The sequence below is a fragment of the Puccinia triticina genome, chromosome 10A (genome assembly GCF_026914185.1).
Source record: "Puccinia triticina chromosome 10A, complete sequence".
Taxonomy (NCBI): domain Eukaryota; kingdom Fungi; phylum Basidiomycota; class Pucciniomycetes; order Pucciniales; family Pucciniaceae; genus Puccinia; species Puccinia triticina.
Genome location: NC_070567.1, coordinates 2,982,187 through 3,003,241, shown reverse-complemented (window position 1 = coordinate 3,003,241; position 21,055 = coordinate 2,982,187). Strand labels below are relative to the sequence as shown.

The 21,055-nt window shown below is 48.8% G+C and overlaps 5 protein-coding genes across 5 annotated transcripts; 4 read left to right on the top strand and 1 right to left on the bottom strand.

The window, feature by feature from the left end:
- Positions 1 to 1,566: 1,566 nt before the first annotated feature.
- PtA15_10A291 (uncharacterized protein) lies at positions 1,567 to 3,879 on the top strand (the record flags this gene model as incomplete). The annotated part of the gene is made up of 13 exons (XM_053160452.1): positions 1,567 to 1,708; positions 1,783 to 1,845; positions 1,916 to 2,049; positions 2,113 to 2,181; positions 2,263 to 2,377; positions 2,446 to 2,473; positions 2,545 to 2,773; positions 2,839 to 3,075; positions 3,164 to 3,187; positions 3,266 to 3,345; positions 3,419 to 3,589; positions 3,655 to 3,725; positions 3,803 to 3,879. 13 exons carry the CDS (start codon positions 1,567 to 1,569, stop codon positions 3,877 to 3,879), a joined length of 1,440 nt encoding a protein of 479 aa, XP_053024425.1.
- An 8,898-nt stretch (positions 3,880 to 12,777) lies between these two features.
- On the top strand, positions 12,778 to 13,446 carry PtA15_10A290 (uncharacterized protein; the record flags this gene model as incomplete). The annotated part of the gene is made up of 2 exons (XM_053160451.1): positions 12,778 to 12,868; positions 12,932 to 13,446. 2 exons carry the CDS (start codon positions 12,778 to 12,780, stop codon positions 13,444 to 13,446), a joined length of 606 nt encoding a protein of 201 aa, XP_053024424.1.
- A 147-nt stretch (positions 13,447 to 13,593) lies between these two features.
- PtA15_10A289 (uncharacterized protein) lies at positions 13,594 to 14,019 on the top strand (the record flags this gene model as incomplete). Its single annotated transcript, XM_053160449.1, has 2 exons — positions 13,594 to 13,657; positions 13,742 to 14,019. The coding sequence occupies 2 exons, from the start codon at positions 13,594 to 13,596 to the stop codon at positions 14,017 to 14,019; spliced, it is 342 nt and encodes a 113-aa protein (XP_053024423.1).
- Positions 14,020 to 14,119: 100 nt separating this feature from the next.
- Positions 14,120 to 16,403, bottom strand: PtA15_10A288 (uncharacterized protein; the record flags this gene model as incomplete). The annotated part of the gene is made up of 10 exons (XM_053160448.1): positions 14,120 to 14,152; positions 14,211 to 14,320; positions 14,400 to 14,531; positions 14,596 to 14,725; positions 14,835 to 14,964; positions 15,037 to 15,336; positions 15,410 to 15,605; positions 15,782 to 15,849; positions 15,931 to 15,989; positions 16,332 to 16,403. The coding sequence occupies 10 exons, from the start codon at positions 16,401 to 16,403 to the stop codon at positions 14,120 to 14,122; spliced, it is 1,230 nt and encodes a 409-aa protein (XP_053024422.1).
- Positions 16,404 to 16,659: 256 nt separating this feature from the next.
- Positions 16,660 to 17,232, top strand: PtA15_10A287 (uncharacterized protein; the record flags this gene model as incomplete). Its single annotated transcript, XM_053160447.1, has 2 exons — positions 16,660 to 17,050; positions 17,126 to 17,232. 2 exons carry the CDS (start codon positions 16,660 to 16,662, stop codon positions 17,230 to 17,232), a joined length of 498 nt encoding a protein of 165 aa, XP_053024421.1.
- Positions 17,233 to 21,055: the final 3,823 nt, after the last annotated feature.

Genomic DNA, 21,055 nt, shown 5'->3' with positions numbered 1-21,055 from the left:
GTGGGTAATCCTAGGAGGAAGTGTGGACTGGTGGAGTGGGGTGGCAAACGACGAAAATCCTTCTCATTTTAAACCAGTGCTGGTGGGCTTTTACAGCTCTTTCCCTGCCAGAATGCTAGCCACACGCACGCTGTATTTAATTTGGCCAGGTATGAATTGATACACCAACAGGGTGCAAACATCCTTGCGAAAATTTTTATTGCCAACATCAACCGGATTCAGCGGAGGGCTGGCCTTGGCCATTGTGTACAACATCGGGGTGGTTGAACTTAGGACTTGTGTACAAAGGGTACAAGTGAGCTATGTATTTATGTATTACTGGCCCGCCAATCTTGCCAAAACAAACTGGTTGCACACCTTCAAATTGGACCGGCATCACGCCAGTCTCAAGTATGATGTGCCCTAATGTGCCCATATCAGTGACTGGTACAGACTGGTACATACACATGATTTTGGTCATCGAAGCTGTGGTGTGAGTCATTGTACACGCGTGTCCCTTGGTGACCGGTATCATTCCGGTTATTGAAGTATGCCTCGATGACCGGCAGTCGTCCAAAACTCGATGACCGGTGTCGTGATAGCAGTCATCGAGGTGTGGACCTTCATGACTGGGTTGACCCCAAGTCCTTCGCTTCAGAGGGCCCGAGCATATAACACATCTAACTTAGCTAATTCCCTCCTCCTCGGGGGAGCGAAGCGACCTCCGAAGGGGTCCCTGCGGGACGGCGTCCCCCCTCCACAAAGGGAGGGGCTTAGTTAAGTTAGATAACACATGAGGTCCCGATTCCCTGCCGAGGCGCATACACTCGGGTTGGATAGCGCGAGACTGGCCGGTTCGGGGTCCGGCCGGCCTCGGTCGCACGGCGCCGACCGGAGGGAGTCCCTCCTGACAGAGGCCCACTCCGCGAGTCGAACCCCGAAGCCTTGGCTTGGCTTGAGTTCGGACCCGAACAACTGCTGTTCTCTCTCAGATAATCCCAGCGTCCATGTGCCAAGCGTCTCGGTTTTAGTATCCACCATAGGGGGCCTGGCAATCAATCTAACTATCTGATTCAGTGAGCAACCCAACTTATAGACTAATCTGTACTTGGAGGGGACGCCGTCCCGCAGGCCGTATACTTCGTCAAGTTAGAAATTACACTTTTCGACCACTCAGCGCTGGCGAGTCTCGAATACAGCCTCACACATATGGATCTGTAGAAGTGTTTCACCTTGGTGCTCTCCATCAGTGAAACGCTGTCTTGCAAGTTCGGATCATGGGCTCCTCCGCCATTTTCTGGCTCTGGCCTCGAAGTCCTCGTCTGGACAGCTCCAGCTACACGTTAAGGACACAGTATTTTGTACACGTAGGACTGGAGTAGTGTCTCAGTTGGCATCGCTGAATTCGTCAGAGCCCTTCAAGACTAGAAACAGATTTGAGGGCACAAAAGTCGGGAGAATTCACTCAGGCACTTCATCTTTTCCATCTACCGGTTCCTATCAAACATACTTTCGTTCAGTTCATAATTTAGAACCACCGAGGATACCTCCGTCACCACGCATCACTATCCCTTTGACCGAATCGACATGCGAAGGACTCAGTCCAAGGGACTTCAATTGATGAAGCTCACGATTGTGTGTTGTGCGTCGCTTTCGCTGCTGCCAGCGAGTTGTGAGGCCAAAGTGCCAGACCATAAAGCGTTCACCCATCAGAAACGGGCTCTCCCAAGTAAGCTTCCGCGCCACCATCCTAGTTTTGCACTCGTTCAATCTCGGACCGCCTAACCTATTTGCATCCGTCAGCCGCCGGAGTACCAGCGTCGCCTGCCAGTGCACCTGCCGTAACAACGCCAGCGAGCGTTACCAGTTAGTCGAAGTTTACGCTTCCCAGCCTGTTCTGATTTCAACGGGCTTAAAAGTTCACTGCTTCATCTAGGTGCATCTACTCCACAAACCCCTAGCGATCCTCGCGCCTGCCAGAAACTTCCAATTACACCTGATACATGGAAGCTCCTCGACATTGATAACACATTGAAGAGCCTACCTGGAGGACAAAACATGACAATGGCTGTCAGTAGTTCAGCCATGGTGCATCCCCGTAACGCGCCTTTTGCTGACCGTCTCCTTCTCTAGCAATACGCTGCTGCCAACGGTGCCAGAAATTTCATATGCGGAATCGGGGAGAACTGCAATGCCGGTCAAGTAAGAACCCCCTCCCTGAACATTTAGGCTCATGATCCACAAATTTGATGCCACTTTCTCTTGGATGATGTCCGGTGCTAGCTATGTCATCCTGTCAAAGCTCCCGCATGGCAGGTGCTGTACGCTACTCAGGAATACACTTCCTTCATGAACGCCTTGACGGACTCGATCAACTATTCCCTCTCCCAATTACAAGGTGAGTAGACCAAGTCACTGGATAGATTCAGTTTGACTAACTTTATGCTCACAAATTTTTGCTTTTAGCCGTCGCCGCATCTATGTGCCAAGACCTGTAAGCAGATTGGCCCACATTAGTCTTTGCTGTCCCCGAAACTGATTCAAGCAATGTCTGCACAAATCCAGCATCGAAAACATTTCTGACTCCAGATTTGAGGTCGATTTGAAGTGGATCTTCACCGACATGTACCGTGGAATCGCTTATGGAGCAACTGCCCTACTTCTCATCACCTTTTTTGCCAGTGGAGTCCTCGGTGCTTTTCAGGTCGCAGCTGAAATTCTATTTTTGACGGGTATTGGAGCGGGCATAGCAGCTTGGATCCAAGGCGCACCCAAGACCGCATCCTTCGTGTCCGTAAGTAGACATGGAAACTCACCTCCTTGTTCGTCAGCGCACTAACATGTACTTGGTTATTGTAGTGGTCTAAGCTTTCATTCTACATTACCCAAGCCCAAGGAGAGCTTGCGCGGCATGTCACCGAAGCTACGGAAAAGTCTTTCACAGATGGAATAACATCTGAAAACGGTTTAGCGAAGGTTTTGGCAGGCGGCCACTTCTTCAACCCAGCATCACCCGTTGGCCTCATGGAGACCACCGAAAAAACAATCATGCGTGTTGTCCAAGGTCGCTTGTTGGCAAGGCTACTTCGAGCACAGGCAAGTGACAACAAACTGCTTCACACCTACAATTATTACCTTAAGTGTGTGTACTGACTCAAACAAATTTGAATTGAATTACCACCAGAATGCGTATGTCACGATCACACCCGTAAGTCCCCAATCACCAATGAGACTGGTGACTTGTACCCTTTCATGCACAGGCTCTAACATTTTCAACATGACCTAGGATGATTGCCACGGCAAAGGCCCTGGCGGAGCGCGTGAAGGAAATGACCATCTCTCGTACTGTGACCCCAATCAGAAACTGTATGGATCCTCCACTTTTCCAACACCACGCACTGCTGCTGACAATTTTGATTTTCCCATCGTATCTTCACAGACTGTTCAATGTTGTCCGGGCTCACAAAAAGAAGACAATCAACACTGTTTATGGTGCATCTTCTGTTACCAACAAATACGGCTTCAGCGTTGAATACATTGTCAAGAACTCTTGGGAATGCCAAAAGAAGTACGGAAACTTTGAGCACGATGTTTTTGCTGACATAACCAAGCGAGTCTCTCCACCTTCCAACACAATGAAACTTCTTGGTCGCTAAATAATTTCTTGTCACACAGGGTTTCTCCAAACGACATCATGAGCGAAGATTGCGTTATCAACTTGCCTGTCTGTGACATGAGAGACGACTGTAAGTCCCAAAATCACCCTTTGTTTTTCAAATGACACGATTCCTCGAAAATTAACATCTCTTGAATCTTGCTCCAGATGTACGAAACTTGAAGTACTCCAGGCACAAAACTACCACCTACGCATGCAGAAAGGGTGCAGGTCTTCCAATCTAGCGCTCTTGCCTCTCAAATGTCTGTTCTGCCATTTGTTCATACATCATTCTCAATGCTCTTCTTTGAACTCTTAAGCTTTGCTAGTGAATAGTAATTCATCCTACTCAACACCCACATTCTTTAAGCTTACTATTTGGATAGATATGAATTGTCTTCAATTCATCTTCATTTCAATGTGTCCCAACCTTAGCGGCTTTTCTCAGTCATGTTGTATAAAAGCACACATGGAGCCATTACCCCAAGCATGTAACCTTATGGCTTCCCACAATTGTTTTTTGGATTTACTTCGCGCACTGCGGAAAAATCTTTGCGCACTGTGCAGTGCGCAAATTTCCAAACACTATGCCCACTGTGGTTGAAGGAATCAATTTTTTCAAGTTTTTTTTTTTGAAGAATCAATAGAAAGGCCATTGATTGCCCTCTGCTCATTTTGAGTTTTTTGAAGCTTTTTTTTATGCTGAAAACACACATTAAGAAACAAAGCAAGCACAGTCATTTGGGGACCTGGAATTAAGGTTCCTGCATGCCAAACATTCCAAATAATTTATTGAATCATGATAGATATATATTCAAGTGTTTCAGAGCTTTTTGGCATTTGTATGCCAAGAACACACATTAAGAAACAAAGCAAGCACAGTCATTTGGGGACCTGGAATTAAGGTTCCTGAATGCCAAAACTTCCAAATAATTTATTGAATCATGATAGATATATATTCAAGTGTTTCAGAACTTTTTGGCAACTTGTGCAAGAATATGGCTTTGAAATATTAGGAATTTTGCATGAAATCTGGGAAAGTGCACCAGTAAGTGGTGGTATCTCCTAAGTTTTCAAAGCCTTGTTCTTGCACAAAGTGGCCATAAAGTTCTGAAACCCTTGAATATTTATCTATCATGTTTAATAAATTATTTGTAATTTTTGGCATGTGGGAGCCATAATTCCAGGTCCCCAAATGACTGTACTTGCTTTGTTTCTTAATGTGTGTTTTCAGCATACAAAAAAGCTTCAAAAAACTCCTAAAAATGCGCAGAGGGCAATCAAAGGCCTTCCTATTGATTCGTAAAAACAATCTTGAAAAATTTGATTCCTTCACCTGCAGTGTGCAAAGTCTCCAAACACATCTGTTTTTTGCTTTTAATAATTTTTTTAGCATACAAGGAAATCTGGAAAAACTCCCAAAAAATTCACATAGGCCAATAAGAAGCCTGTCTATTGATTGGTCAAGAAAAACAAATTAAAGTCTTTGATATTTCTCCCGCAGTGCACAAAGTGTTTGGGGACTTTGCACACTGTGCAGTGCGCAAAGAGTTTTTTGCAGTGCGCGAAGTAAGTCCAAATTTTTATGGATGGATTCTGTTTGAGAATGAGGGGCAAAGTGATGGCAGGCAAGTTGTACAATTATGGAGTCTTGCTGTAGTCTGTGAGGACTTGTAAAAGTCGGCTGGGGGTTTGGTGTGATTCAAATACACAGCAGGTCGAACCCAACGCCCCGGGGGCAGCTTCCGGGGCGTCGCCGGGACCCTGCGGGCATGGAACGCCCTCAGGGCGCTTCGTAACTTGCTGCCCCCAAGGCGTATCAGGGGCGGGTCTAATGGTCCCAGGAGCGCCCCACCGGGTTGCCCATGATGCATTTCTCACCTTGAGCGGCGCCACTGTGACACCTCCCAGAGCCAGATCCGCTGGGCTGAGAGGGGGCCCCAAGGGCAGCCAAGCCAAAAGTATGGCTCCTGCGGGGCTCAAACCACCCGGTTGCCGGTGCGGATGAGATCAGGAGGCCCCTCCTGACAGCCGCACTACACACCCACTTCAATGAATGGAAGCATTGTTTTGGCATCTGGTCAGGCACTTCCAAGTGTTTTGCAACAATTTTGGGACAAAATAATGAAAAGTAAAAAAAAAGTTGTTTTCTCAAGCACTCACGTTGTGGAACTCCGTCCGTGCGTGGGCCGGCGGCAGTTGTTGGAGGGAAAGAGTGTTTTTGAGATGAGTGCCCTCCGGGTGGTTTGTTTGGTCGGTTAGAGTGCTGAGGATCGAGGGAGCGATGAGGTTGGGGAATGATTTTACGACCGCGTTGAGCGCGCGTCGGCGGTTTGTTGTAAGAGGGGAAAAGAGAAGATAAGAGAAGCTCGAGTGGGATCAATAAGATTCAGGATCGGGCGTGGAGTGCGCCAAAAGGGATCCACGATAAAATTTTGATGGATTTTCTGACTTCGGATCAGATAGGTTCCATGCCGCCCCTCGTCTGAGTTCGGGGCTGAACTCAGACTCAGGGAGGCGCAGCGCGCTGCGGACCAGTCATCACACCCCGCGTGCGCACAAAGACAAAACAAAACAACACAAAACCACAAGCAGGCCACAAAAGAGAACAAACCAAACCCTCCCCACTGAACCCATCCAAAGCGCGCAGTAGAGAAAAGGAAAATAAAACAGAGGATCCATGAAAAAGAAAACAACAACCTGAGAGAACAAGCAGAACAAACAAGGGAAAGGGTGATCCTGAACACGTCTTGAAGGCGCGACGCGCGCCGCGTCGCGAAGATCTTGAAAGGAACTGAGTCTTGAGTCTTGAAGCTTGAATCCTAGGGCACCTCGACCAGCCGCGCGCCAGCGCGCAATGCTTTGAACTGAGTCTACATCTGTACCATGCGGCACACCACAACGTGGCAGAGGATCTTTGAGGTGGTTCTGAGGAGACAAAAAAAAAGAAATTGATGTGAAGAGGCATTGGCAACCTGCTTCAAGTTCATGTTGTTGAGTTGTAGCAACAATAGGCCTATACTATACTCTACAATAAGCAGGCCTTTCTGTTATTTTACAGGACTGGGTGTACCACCCTATACTAATAACTGTACTAGTATTGGTCCTTGCTGCAAGTGGTCCATATAGTATTCCGTTTTTTTTCTGAAACAAAAAATACAGGTATAGTAACATTTTTTGCCCATTGTTACCGCAATAACGCACTTAACCAGGTGTAAACATAAGGCAATGACATGTGAGCTCCTGATGATTGTACAGGAAAGCCATGCCACCTACCTGGTCCTTGCGGCAATAGCACACACTTATTTAGGAATGCTGGGTAGCTCTTGTTCCGTTGAGAGATTTTTCTGTGCGTCTGCAGACATGTGTAGCTCTTGTTTGCTCCCTTCAACTATTTCACAGTCCATCAGCAGCCTTATGTGGCTTTGTGAGGATTTTCCCCTCTCAGGGGACTTTGCTGAGGCCAGAAAGGCTTTGGGTAATCTGATCCTCAAGCCCAAGAAATGGATAGATTTCCATCCCTACTAAGTCTTGGTACTGGCCACATCTGGCCAGTATAGTATTGAGTTTTTTTTTCTTCCTTCATTTGGATATAGAATTTTGCAAAAGAAAAAAAAACCCTCATGTAATTGGATATAGTATTAACAATCCATTGCAGAAAATGGAAATAACAGTACCATCATTGGACCAAAAAACATGATAACAATACTATACCAGTATCTGTATAGTAAATGCCCATTGTTGCTTGTAGTGGTCACAGGGTGATTGTTAGGCCGTACCTGAGGCTGTGGGGGCTGGAAATCCCTTGGGGGTCAGGAACACCCTTGGGGGGCTTTGGCGGTTTGCAGGGCCCCAAGGGCGCAACAGCCCGACCGTCGCCGGGGCAGCGACGGGGTCGCCCCCAGGCCGGCACCGGTATCCGAGGCATCCTGAGGGCGTACCAGTTTCGCCACCGGCCGCGGGGGCGACCCTGGGTAGCCCTAGGTGCGTTCAGGGCGCGCTAACTGTTGGGGCGCAAGTGTGGCATTTTGGGGGCGCGCAAGTGCTGCTTTGAGGCTGTGACGCCCTTGAGGCGCGTCGCCAATTCTTGATCTGTCACGCTGTGTAGCGGAAACTCAGGCCCCAATTATAAAGACTATTTTGAGATTATTTTGAAATTGTTTTGAAATCAAAACCAACTTTGTTTTGGCTTCTTTTCATTTCAAAATAATCTCAAACCTCTTCAAACACACCCGGGAGGGGTGTTTAAGATTTCAGAAAGCCGAATTTCTGAAATCAAAATTTTGAACAGGCAGTATGCCTGTATGGTTGCCAGGCAACTGGTGCTTCAGAACCCCCCCCCCCCCCCCCCCCCCCCCCCCATATAATGGCTGTATTGGGTTGGCGGAGTTTGCCGGGGGGGGGGGGGGGGGTTGGCTGGCACATGAAAAAAATTACTTCTGCAGTGCCAATATATGTACCCAATTGCCTCAATGTTCCACAATTGGATCACAGTCACTACAAAAATCCTGATGGCCTACGGTTACAAACACCTGCAGGAAAAAAAAAACTTCCCCAGGAAACCCAGGACCACCAGGGGCAATATGATCCTGACCTTGGCAGCGGAGGCACAAGAAAAAATACTTGACAATACGGCTTTGATCTTGGTGCTGATGATCTGAATGTCTATGGAGGCAGCTGCGCGGGAAATGTCACACCATTCAGCCAAGGCTGAAAAGGCAAGCTGTATTCTATCTAGCTTGCCCGTCTCACAGACATCTTGCCCCTGCCTGCCCACTCCGGCAGGCTACTTGTCAGGGATGCACAAATGTTTATATGTGTACCCTGCTGTTTGAAGCTTTTCCAAGAGAATTTTGAAATCAAAAATCTTTCATTTTGTTGGAATTTCACCATTTTCTCTGCTTCCCTGTCACTCATTCCTCTCTTGTCAGATTGAATATGCATGTTGTCACCTTCTGTCCCACAACTCAGCCCCAGTTGTCATAGCTTATATATCCTCCGCTTAGATGGAAATGACAGCATCTGTTCTCTGTGCCTTATCCCTGAGACCATCTTCCAGTCTCTTGCAGTGAGGAGCCTTTTTCCTCCTCACAAGCTAGCAGCTTTAGCCTTCTTTGAGGGCTTCTTTCTCCTTGTTCTCCGCCTCTGAGCTTTTTTTCCCTCATCCTTGCAGCCTTTTGTCGTAGCTCTAACATTTTAATTTCATTTTTGTTTTGAAATTCTTTTCAAATAATTTTAAAATAAAACTTGAAAATTTGTTTATAATTGGGGCCTCAGTGACCAATAAGCCTTGCATGCATCTGCAAGCGCAGTCTTACAGCCATTCCTGAAAAGCTTGCGGTTGGGTAGGCCCAAATTTTGGACTGCAATTTTCAGCCTCAAAGCCTGACATACTAGTTCAATATGTAGGGCGACCCTAGCTTAACTAAGCCTCTCAAGCGGAGGGCTCTCCGCAGGAGAGGCTTACGCCTAATGTCTGAAGTCTGGCAGGGAAAGGAAGGATATTCAACCCCAAAACCACTAAATATTTATTTGAAAATCAGCAAAATATGTACAAAAAAAACTGCATAGACAGTTTCATTGGCAGTGCTGATGCGCACCCTCACCCAAAATTTTGAGCAAAAATTTCCAAAACTGATTGAAGGAATCCGTTTTGAAGGTCCAAGGAATCCTGAAGGATATTACATTGCTCTCAAGATCCATTTTTGGATTTTCTGATAATATGCACAATTTAATTTCCTATCTGCAACAAAATGCAACACTACATGTGTAGGATCTGCGGGTTTGCGGATCCAGGATCCACTAGGCATGATGGTTGTGCATCCTTAGTTTACATTTCTTCATGTTTTTCTATTTTTAAAACATTAGTACAGTGCAAATGGTTTGGATTGAGGAGATGAGACTGGTGCCAAATGAAAGCTGAGGTCCAGAAGTATCTTTTGGCTCTGGGGCAGGTCCACAGGACCTGAGGGGAAGGCTGGCTGAGGGTTAATATTTTCCCTCCAGCCATTTGTGATTTCTTTCCCAGCCAAAATTTCAACATTACGCGCAAGTTCCTCCCTGCGGGAGGGGCCGCTTCGCGGCCAGCCACAGCGAGCCTCCCACCAGGGGGGACTTGTGTTAAGTTAGAGGGCGACCAAGGTCTGCAAGTCTCTGGCCAAGGGCTATTGGAGGCCTGCTTTGCAAGCAGCAGCGAGGGACGGGGGTTAAGTTCCAGGTGGCACCAGCTGGCGGGGGGACCGACTGCTCCCCGCTGATCTTTGGTGATTCGGGGAGCAACTTCCCCGAGCTTGACTTCCACTCTTCACCTTCACCGCCAAACCACGCAAACCTCACCACCCCGCACCCCAGCATCATAGCTCAGTCCTCCTTCACCCCCATGGAAACAGAAAAAGAATTGCTGTACGACATTCTGCGCAATCAGCTGACTTCACGAGGGATCTACAGCACCGAGAATTTCTGGAATGGGCGTGATGAGAACGGTAAGCATGGCCACGCACTCACTCATCAACCCTGCACCACACCTGCAATGACCATCTCACATCTATTATCTTACAGAAATCAGCAACCAGCTAGAATGGCTTATGGAAGCGCTTGCAGGGATAATGATCAAGTCAGATCCTGATGGACCACTTGATAAGGCAGCGCGAGGAATTCGTCGCCTTTATGTGGACGGTAAATTCAACAGTTTCAGACCTCTTATCACGGCCCTGCTTGTAGCGAAACCTAAATCCGATCTAGAAATGTATCGGTTCTTCGACAAAGAATTCAACATCCCAAGAAATCGGTCATTCCAATCGACCACCTCCTCACGCCAACCATCACCCACAGCGACTCCCGTGAGGACCGGCACCCTATCCGGCTTTGTAGATTCTTCGGGCAAGCTTTCTGAAATCCGTCCTGCGCTCCAACGAGAATTGAAGCATTTGATGTTTCTGGATGTTCCAAGTTTTTTGGATCATCTCATCAAACATCACACCGAATCCGAATCGCTCCTGCCTAATCACACTCCCGCCTTGCTCCTGAACCCCCACAAAGATTTTATAAATCAAAAGTTTCGAGAACGTTTAGAAAACACCTCGGAGACTTCTGTGTTGAAATGGATGTCACCGCGTATCGAACAAATCGCTTCCTCGCTGAAATCGAAAGTACCAGCTCAGCACTCACGCGCTTGGCGGTCCCAGCCTACGGTAGCTATAGAGGGCATTAAGTCAAAACGCATGCTGGATGGGGCGATCATGTCCCAGTATTCCAAGGACGATTATCACATCGAAGATGTTCTGGTCCCTTTCGACCTTGAGGAGAGCCAAAAAATCAATCCTGGTCTTGACTTGGCCAAATACGTCTGCGAAGTCTTCCGAGCTCAGCCCACCCGAAGCTATGTCCTTGGGTTTACAATTTGCGGGACCTTGGTGAGGCTCTGGCAGTTTGATAGGTCCGGAGCCATTGGTTTCCAATCACTCAACATCCAAAGCGCCAAAGAAGACCTTGACAAGTTCCTCACTCTCATTGTGATATTTTTAACGACCAATAAGCAAGTCCTTGGCTTCGATTCGACCTTCGATGATACTGACGGACAGGCTTCAATTAGCACCCAGCTTGGTCACAAATTCGTAATAGACCGCCTCATCTTCCGAGCGCCCGGAATCTGCGGACGTGGGACGACCTGCTGGCAAGCGCACCTCCCTGGAGATAAGGATCAAAAATTTCTGATCAAGGATTCCTGGCAACGTGACCACCACACAGAAGAAGGTCTTATGCTCCGCAAGGTGACAACAAAAAACGCTCGCAATGTTGCAAGATATCATCATCATGAAGACGTCCACGTGGCTAGCCAGCAAGTCGACATAAGATCCTACGTTCGGGGGGGGGCACCGATTTCGACAACTGCACCAAGATGCGACTCACTAACGAGTCCCACGATCCACTAGTGCCAAATAAGTTTACCAATCGGGTTCAAAGACGGTTGATTCTCAAAGACGTGGGGGAACCCATCTATCATGTCGATTGTCCGATTCGTCTGTTGGAGGCCCTCGAGGGCTGTATCACAGGTCACAAGGACTTGTTGGAGGCGGGTCTTCTTCACCGAGATATCTCTACTAACAACCTCATGATCAATAGCCGGACAGACGACCCCGATCGAAAATCCTTCCTGATCGACCTAGATGTGGCGATTGAATACCCTATCCAGAATGATCAAGAGCGCCACGCCAAAACCGGCACCAAAGTTTTCATGTCGATCCAATTGCTCAACGGCGAGAACCACGATTTCGTTGATGATCTGGAATCCTTCTTTTGGGTTTTGATATGGATTTGCATCCATTATCCTGCCAAAGAAAGGATACCATCTAATGTAACAGGATGGAATCAGCAGGGCCTAGACACTTTAGGAAGCCTCAAGTTTTTTGCCATCCACAACCCCAGCAAGCTGACAAAGGATTTCACAGATACATACGCCGATTCTGCTCTCATCGACTGTGTCTACCAGTTTGCCGAAATCATGCGCGATCCTAAAGTCAGAGATAAAGATCATTGGCCAGCTGAGAAACTTTATTGTAAGATATTAGAAACTCTGCGAAACGCTCGAGAAAAGCTGAAGGAACGACCGAGCCAGTCATAAGCGTAGGTAGCTTTACTACTCTTGGTTCGCCTCGTTTGGCTAACCCACTGACCTGATCTAATATTTCTAGGGCACGATTTTTTGTTTACATTTTGTTTCCTTCTGATATCATCATCGCTCTGCCATTGATCACCGATCCCTATGCAATTCTCATTTCTTTTGAAAAGTAACAGCTCAAATCCAAGCCCCCTGTTTGCCAGCGCGCACTGCGAAGCCTGGCCAGGGCCTGAGTCAGCAAGAAACTCGTTGGAGCAGGCGTTCCAAGAATAGGAAGCGGCTCCAATATAAAACCACGTGCATGCTTTCCAAGGAGGAAAGCGCACTAGCGAGAAGTGTAGAATATAGAAGATGGTGAAGAAGCCACGCGACCCGTCACTAAAAGTAACGCAGAATCCTGTGACATAACAATGCAAGCATCTTTCTGTGATTTCTGTGCAACCTGGGCGCCAAGCCATTGAGAAGACCGGATCGAAGAGAAGCGACCAAGCCAGAACCAGCGCCAGTCTCGCCGTCAATCGATGCCATGAGCAGCTACCAGCAGCTACCGGGCGGCGAAGGAAGGATTCGGGGGCTGTTCCGGCGGGGACATCGTTGCCATCCTGGCCAATCTGCTGGTAAGAGTCCGAGAGCCACTCACCGAAGCAGCAGCAAGCACTGATGGCCAGAGCTCTTTCCAGCTCACTCATCTCCTGCACCGCGCCCTGCCGGCCCATCTGGCCAGCTCCAGGCGATCCGCGCTCGAGAGCGTGACGCTGGTCATGCCTTTGCTGGCAATCACCACCGTGCTTGGCCACCGGCTCTGGCCCGCGACCGACGTTCTCGGCCTGTGCGTTTTGATGGCGTGGGGGCGAAGGGGAGGGGCGCGGGAGGAGGCGGCGCTGGCGCCGCTGGGGATGGCCAAGCGCCGATCGAGCCCGGCGCGGCAGGCCGGGACAGTCACCGAGCAGGCTCCGCTCCTCGATCCCGCCGCCACGCCCGGCTTCAGCCCCCCCTCCGCTTCCACCAGCCCTTCCTCACCGTCTATCGCGTCCAGCTCGTCCTGCTCACCGCCCTCTCCATCCTCGCCGTCGACTTCACCATCTTCCCCCGCAAGTTCGCCATGACCGAATCATGGGGCATCTCCCTCGTCAGTCTCGTTTGCTCGATACTTCTTGAAGCCCCTCCTCGAATTCCCCACAGGGAGGCCTATTGATCGGCTCGGCGTCCTCATCGCCACAGGTCTTCCGCCCTTCCTTTTTTCTAACTATCACTACCCCTTCTTCGGCAGACTGATCCCCGCCTGCTGTGAAATTTAGTCCACCAATGTCTTTTCAGCCAAGCTGGAGTACAGGAGCACGTAATGTCGTCGACGCCGCGGACGACGTTTGTGTCAGCAAACCGGGAAGGGCTAGCCAGCATGCCGGGTGAGTCTGGCAGCTGCCCTCAATCTCCCAGCCCAAAAGGCAGCGCCAAAGGCTGATGCGGATGATGATGGTGGTGGGATACAGGATACATGGTGATCTACGTGCTGGGGCCCTCGGCAGGCACTTACGTGCTCCCGCCTTCGCCGGACTTCCTCGCCCGGCTGCCTCGGCACCAGACGGCCATGCCCAAGCTGCTTGTCCGCCCCCCGGGCAAAGCATTGGTGGTGTATTCGAGCTGGACGATTATCTGGTGGACGTTGTTCTTCCTCTGCGACACCTTCGTCTTTGCCCCCTCACGAAGACTCGTAAGCACGCTCTTCTCCATCCCTCTCTCGCGCACCTCAACAGGACAAGAAAGATAGCCAACATGCTAATACATTATTCACACAAGGATTGTGTTGATAACCAAGCAGGACAAGGGAGGAGAAGTGTCAATGCCGACACAAAAACCTTCCGAGAATGTCACAGTCTAGAGCCTTTGATTTGAGGCAACGGCTATACGAAAACAAGAGTCAATAAAAGGTGATAGGTGGAAGAGGGAGAAGAGACGGACGATGTAGTTCTGCTGGGCCTTGAAGTGTGGAGTAGTGTCGACGATGCGGTTGGTGAGTGCGGAGATATCGACCATGCCGGGGGCTAGATGATCGAGCGATGCGGCGCCGACTGGACGTTGGAGGAGATTACAAACGGGGGTCAGAGTGAGAGAATGACATGGGGCAAACAAGGGAGGAAAGAGCTAAACTGAGCCGCATGTTCATCTCGAGCTCGTCCTTGAGGATCTGGATAGCCCGGACGACGCCCTGTGCGCCATAGACCGAGTAAGCGTACAGAACGGACGCCCGATGTCCACCGCCGTCGCGCCCAGACACAGCGCCTTCAACACGTCGCTCGCCCGCCGCCGTCCATGAACACCCCGAATTTCTCCGGCGCCCACACACCCAAACTCTTGAGTTTAGTCACCACTTCCACGAGCATTTCTAGCCCCGATCGGCTGTAGTCTAGCTGTCGCCCGCCGTGGTTTGGGAGCACTATTGCCTGCAAGCCGTGTTTTTGCGCCAGCACTGCATCCTATATCACCGCAGAAAACTTACATTAAGCTTATTATTATTATTTTTTAAAGAGAAAAGAAAAAGGGATACCTCCCAGCATTGGACGCCTTTCAGAAGGATTGGAAGACTTGTAGCCACGGGATATCGGCCCACGAAAGATTGGCATCAATGAGGCTACTAATAGCTCTCGTGGCGCCCTGACTGCGGCCGACGTTTTCGTTATTTTTATTCTGGACGTCCGAGCCGAAATCTTCAAACCTTATACCACGCGGCCAACATATCAGCGGGAGAGAACACGCCGATCAAGGAGGGGGGGAGGGGGCACGAAACTTGAGCCGCATGTCTTTCGCCCGTCTGCCTAATTGGGGCGCGTCGACGGTGATGAAGAAGGCCTTGATTCCGGCCTGGACGGCGTTGAGGACGAGCCGGGCGGTCTTGGCGCAGTCGGTGGTGACATGGACCTGGTACCATTGGGTCTGCCCCGGGATCCGGGCCTGGACGAGTTCGTCGAAGGTGCACGAGGCAAGGGTGGGGATCATCTGGATCAGGTCCTGCTTGCCCGCGGCGATCGTCAGGTTCTTCTCGCCCATCGGATGGCCAAGCTTTCCCAGTGCTGTCGCCGTGATATATCTACCCACAACCCCCAATAAGCGCCTGTTGAGAACGGCAAGGAGAGAGGCAGAGGACGGAGAGGGAGGCTTACATGGGCATGCTGGACCGAGAGCCGAGCAAGACACACGAATAGTCGATCGTCCGCACATCGCGCAGGATCCGGGGCCGGAACCAGACCCGCTGAAACGCGGCGCGGTTCTCCCGGAGCGAGATCTCGGCGTCCGCGCCGGACGAGTAGTACGCCCAAGCCCGGGCATTCAGCCGAGTGGTAGCGATCGATTCGAAGACTCAGGCAGCTCGATAGACTCGGCAGATGGTCCGCTCCATTCTCCGCTGGCGTCGTTTTGGGCGGCTCGGGCTGCAAGCTTTCTGATGCCTCCGCTCCTCAGTTGTGTCTGTCATGTTTGCGGCAAAAGGGGAAGGGTGGGGACCAACGACTGCAGATCGGCGTCCGAGACCGGACCCTTGTGGTACCTCTTATCCAGATGCTCTTCGATCGTACCTGGCGGGTGGATGGGTTCGTACGCCTGTCTGTTATTTTTTGGAAGAAACACCAAGTGATGAGAGTCCGAGCCGCTGCCAGTGAGAGAGGGCAGCTGCCAAGGGACTCACGAGGCGTCTTGGCCGGCATGCTTGAGGATGATCGCTTGTCCTCCCTGGAGGATGGGCAGCTGTCAGTGGTACCCCGGCAGGTCGAGCTTGGTAGGAAGTCGGTGAGGTCGCGTGGATGACCACCCCGCATGAGCTTGCTTCTTGACCTGTCCCACTCCGCGGCGTCCTCCGCAAAGCACACAGTATTTCATCCCCACCTCTCCCAACTTGGACGAGCATATTCAAACGATCGATCTTGGTGCTGGTTCATCCACTAATTATTTCTACCCGAGCACACTGGAAGAATCTGAAGACGATATCTCACATACTCTGCGTTCTCTCTGCTTTGGCCTTCACAGCCGGTGGTCTCCCTCGCCAATGTGCCACAGTTGGCGATGGACTTGATGATACACAGCACTCACCTCGGCCCGATCGAAAAGGTCGGCATCCTCGATCCTCAAGGCCACATTCCGGTCATTGGCGCGATCGATCATTTGCCCCCAGTCTCCAGACACGCGAAACCAGATAACTACTCCGATTTAAGTCTATCAGAGTCGAGACAAGCTCTATACGCTTGTCCAGCAACGGTCACCAGTAATCAAGGTACGCGAGACAAAATGTAAAACCAATTAAACCATTATTGTCCGATTTGATGGTTGTTGATGAATTGATTCAGTTTGGCAGACCATTGTTAATCTCACTTCCCCTTTTTTATCTTAAAAGGCACGAAAGCAATCGCATGTTTCAAGAATGAAGAGGTGGATCTCAACGGCCGGATTTGCTTCAGTTCTCGTGCTAGTTTCTGCCGATGCGGCCCCACGCTCAGATGCCCACCTCCAGCATCCATCGGCGTTCTTCCATTACCTCCGAGCTACAAACCAGCCGGATTCGCCGACCGCACTCCGCCAAATCATCCAGAAGAGATATGCCAGTTTTCTACCGCAAGATACCCCGGGCTTGCCGATCTTTTGTCCCGGCGGTTTCGCCGCTAGACTGCTTGCAGCTCTCACTTCATCCGCCCCCGACCCTGCCTCCGTGGAGGTCAACACGCTCGTTGCTTACGTAGCCGAAGGTGACAATCGTCTTGACCCAAAAGCCTTGGCCCAAGGGGTTATGTCTATGTTCAATCACATTCGATCGGGTAAGCTAAAATGTGTCTGAATCTTCCGATCACTTCTCACACACCTCTTAACCATGACTTTTTTGCTTGCGTAAGACCCAGAAGATGCAGCGCCCATTTCATTTGAAAGCTTGCGTGAACCGGTCAGTTGGATGGCCTCCGACGCGTACCAACACAAGACACGGCAAGATATATATGGATGACCCCAACAAGCTTAGGTAATCCCGTCATATCGCTTAGAAATCATCAGGCTTCAATACACGAGCAAAAGAATAACTTGTCTTGATGGCTTGCCAGTCAGGACTTTGTGTGTAATGTTGGTTTCCTGTAAAATTTCCTTGTTACTCATAAAATCACAACTTTAGATTCACCGGAAGGACTAGGCTGAACGCAAGTGGATAGTGACAGAAAGAATTAGTGAGTCAGCTTGACTAACCCTAGCGTTAGCCCCAAAGGCTTCCACAGCAAGATAGAGTGGAGACTCAAGGGTTATGGTGAGCAAATAATTTTTCGGGCCTTCTAATATGAATAGATTACGCTGGTTTGAGATATGAAGTGGAAATAAACAGACTGCATCGTGAATTTGAAACGTGCACATCAGCTAGAGGGAAGAAAAATATGTGGAATCGCAAGTCCCACAAGAGGTCAATTTTCACTAACAATAGCAAGTTGAGAATGGCACTTTGAATTTTGAATTTTGGGAATGTTGGAATTAGATTGGCATTGGTAGGAAAAGCCATAAGCTGCTCCTGCAAAGCATTGAATTTTACGGAAGAGACTGCAAGGGCAAGCCCAATAACTGATTAGACATACATGAGATCCAGAGTCCATGTAAATGGAAAGAAATTGTCTAAAGACTGACAGTGGCCATGGTAGTAATGGGTACCCTTACTAATCTACACCACACACATCAACTTTGTGTGATGTGGTTGGTTGTATATAATGTTGCATCTGGTTTTCACATGATCACTTGAGTCTGACCCACCTGCAGCCTCTCATCTTCTCTTCTTGTTATTCTCAAGCAACATACTGTTATTCTCTTCTACTCTGCCCCCAATTTTGGAAGTATGTAACAATAATATACGGAAAATCAATAATGCTCAAGCAATCCTTTCCAAGTAGCAATAACAAGTATAAAGTCGACAAGCTTGCTTGAGAATATTCCAAGCTGAGATACCTGTCAAACTGGCTGTGGGACGCGTGAGGACGCGTGTGTATCCTGCTAAGAAGTGCCAAAGACGATCATTGAGCAAAACCTTTTGTATCTTCTGCCATCAACTCCTAGAGACACGAATGAGCACGGGGTAGTGACGCAGAAGAATGGCTACGTTCCCTGTTGAAATTCCGCCCACAAGGGAGGCTTTCACTTCAGACACACTCCAGCTGTTATTGGATGGTCACAATTAAGTAGCATGGGCAAATTCTTACCAACTCTAACAGGATATATTTCTTCAACAAAACAGTGGTTGGACTTGATCTCAGTTGGCTTCAAAATTGGAGTGTGTATGTATCATGATTTGAATAACAAGGAGTTCCGTTTTGATAGAGGCTGCCTGCCCCGCCTCGCACCCGTGAAGCGTGCTGGGTGCGGTGCGAGGTATGTACTTGATTTTGGCCCGAATTTAGTGCGGTACCCGGGTACCGCCCCCAAGTACCCCCTAGCCCCTATAGGGATCGGGGCCCGCAGTCGTCGGGGAGTACACATCCTCGATGGGCCGCCTCGATGGCCGGCCATCATGGGGATCTGATCCCCTCGACAGGATGGATAACCGGTCTTCGAGACATTCCCTCGATGACCGGCCGTCGAGGGTGTTATGGCACGTCATTTTAGGTATCACACTATTATCATTGTTTTACATATTTTCATTACTTCATCGCATACTTTACCACATAGTTTCATTATGTGTGAGAATCGGAATTTACGTGTTATAACTAAGGGAAGATTACTAAGGTTGACTAAGAAGGATACGCGTATTTACGCATAAAACTAACTTAATTAGTCTGTTAAAGTTTTCAGTTTACCGTTGGATTTCCGACACCCGATACGGCTAACCTCGGGAATAGGAAATACGAGTTTCCTCTTATCAGTTGACTGTAGGACTAAGATCCGAAAACAAGCGCGCATTTACTTTTGTAAAAGGATATAAAAGAAGTCTCTTTGTGATTGTACATTTCCCCATCGTAATATTTTTGTTCTTTTCGTATCATTAGCATCAGCGCAAATACAAACATTATCATATCAAACCATCTTTTAAGAGAAGTTTCAACGAAATCTTTCCTTTATCTGTCTGAAGTGTGCCTGTCGTTGTCATTAGCTCGTCTGTAGACATTCATGAAAGAAATCCTTTCTGGCCTGTCCAACCCTTCATCGTAGTAATCTAGTCATTACAAAAATATTACGATCCTAATCCTCAGAACATCTGTCCTATTATTCTCGGTGCTCTTAGTTATTTGTTAGAAATGGATATCAACCAAGAAGAACGCGTCCAGGAATTGGCCAATGTTCTCTCCAATCTCCAACTCAATCATCAGTCCAAGCAACAGAAGACCGACCACCTTTCTAACGAAATCAACAATCTTAAAGTCGACCTCAATACAATCAAAATCAATCTCCAGGACGTCACCCAGCGCTTGTTGTCCTTTCGTCACCAACTTTCTACCTTTCAACCCCCACCTCCGGCGAACCAGTCCTTTTCAGATGTTTCGGTAATGACCCATGCCTCTTTCTCCGGTAACCCAAAGGAAATCAACAAATTCTTATACTTCATCAAGGATCAATTGGTTGAAGTGGAATCTCGATTTCCTAACGAGAAGAGTAAAATCAACTGGGTAGTTCGACATTTTCGCCATGCGGACGGTAATGTCTCTGAATCTGCTTCCTCCTATCTTTGGTGGATTTCGGTATTGCGGGAGAATGCGCGAACTCAAAATCTACCTTCCAATTCTGCTTCTGCTGAGGATCCTTATGTTTTACCTTGTTTAAGTTCTATGCGTGTTTTTTTATCACATTTGGAGGAAAGCTTTGCCGATAGTAGTAGTATTGAAGATGCGAAAAGAGCGTTGTATTCTTGTAAACAGGGCAATAGGCCTCTTGATGTTTTCAATTCCCTTTTTCGTTCTCTTGTTTTCGCTGTGGATTTAACGGAAGATTGTCGCATTGATGTATACAAGGCCGCTATCAACCCGAAAATTCTCGAAATCGCTATCCAGAAGGACTCGTGGAAGACGGCTACCGACCTGAAACAGAAGATGGCGCTCTGCGTTTTGGCGTCTAATGTTTTGGACGAACTCAACATGCTTTGATCCAATCTTTCCATCAAGCGTGCGGACTTCCAACTTCAACGACCTCCACCTCCTCCTCCAGTTTCAACAGCTACTCCCATGGACATCGATGCTATCACGGCAAGTGTCGGTTTTACATTTTCAGCTTATCGTGCTCTTTGTGTTAAGCACAAGCTATGCCAGCGATGTCATAAGGCCTATGATGAAGCTCATATCAGCAACCGCTCCTGTCCTAACGTGGAGGTTCAAATGAAAGACAAGATCGCTCTTTTCACCAAACTCTCCCAGGGCGTTCCTCCGACCGTTCAACTCACTCAGATCGATGTGGCAGCAACTAAGTCCGGTCCTATTCCTGCTTCTTGGGATCATATCGGGCCTGGCTCTTTCGCGGACATGTTGATGTATGGTTGTGATGAGACGGGAGTACCTTTTGACGATGGCAAGTCCTCGCTTCCTTCCCATTTTATTTCTTTAAATTCTCTTTCCCTTCCGGCATCTCCTCCTTCTAGATTAGTTATCCCCATTCAGCTTTATCGACCGGGTCTTTCCTCGGTTACTGCAATGGCCTTGGTGGACTCTGGCGCCGGCGACTCGTTTATCAACATAGACTTTGTAAGAACAAAACAGTTAAGGCTAACATCACTATCTGTTCCATTCTCATGTAGAAGCTTTGATGGATCTCCAGCTTCCTCCGGCGATGTCAACAAGTGTTGGACCGGCCGCATAGCCTCTTTGGATTTTTTG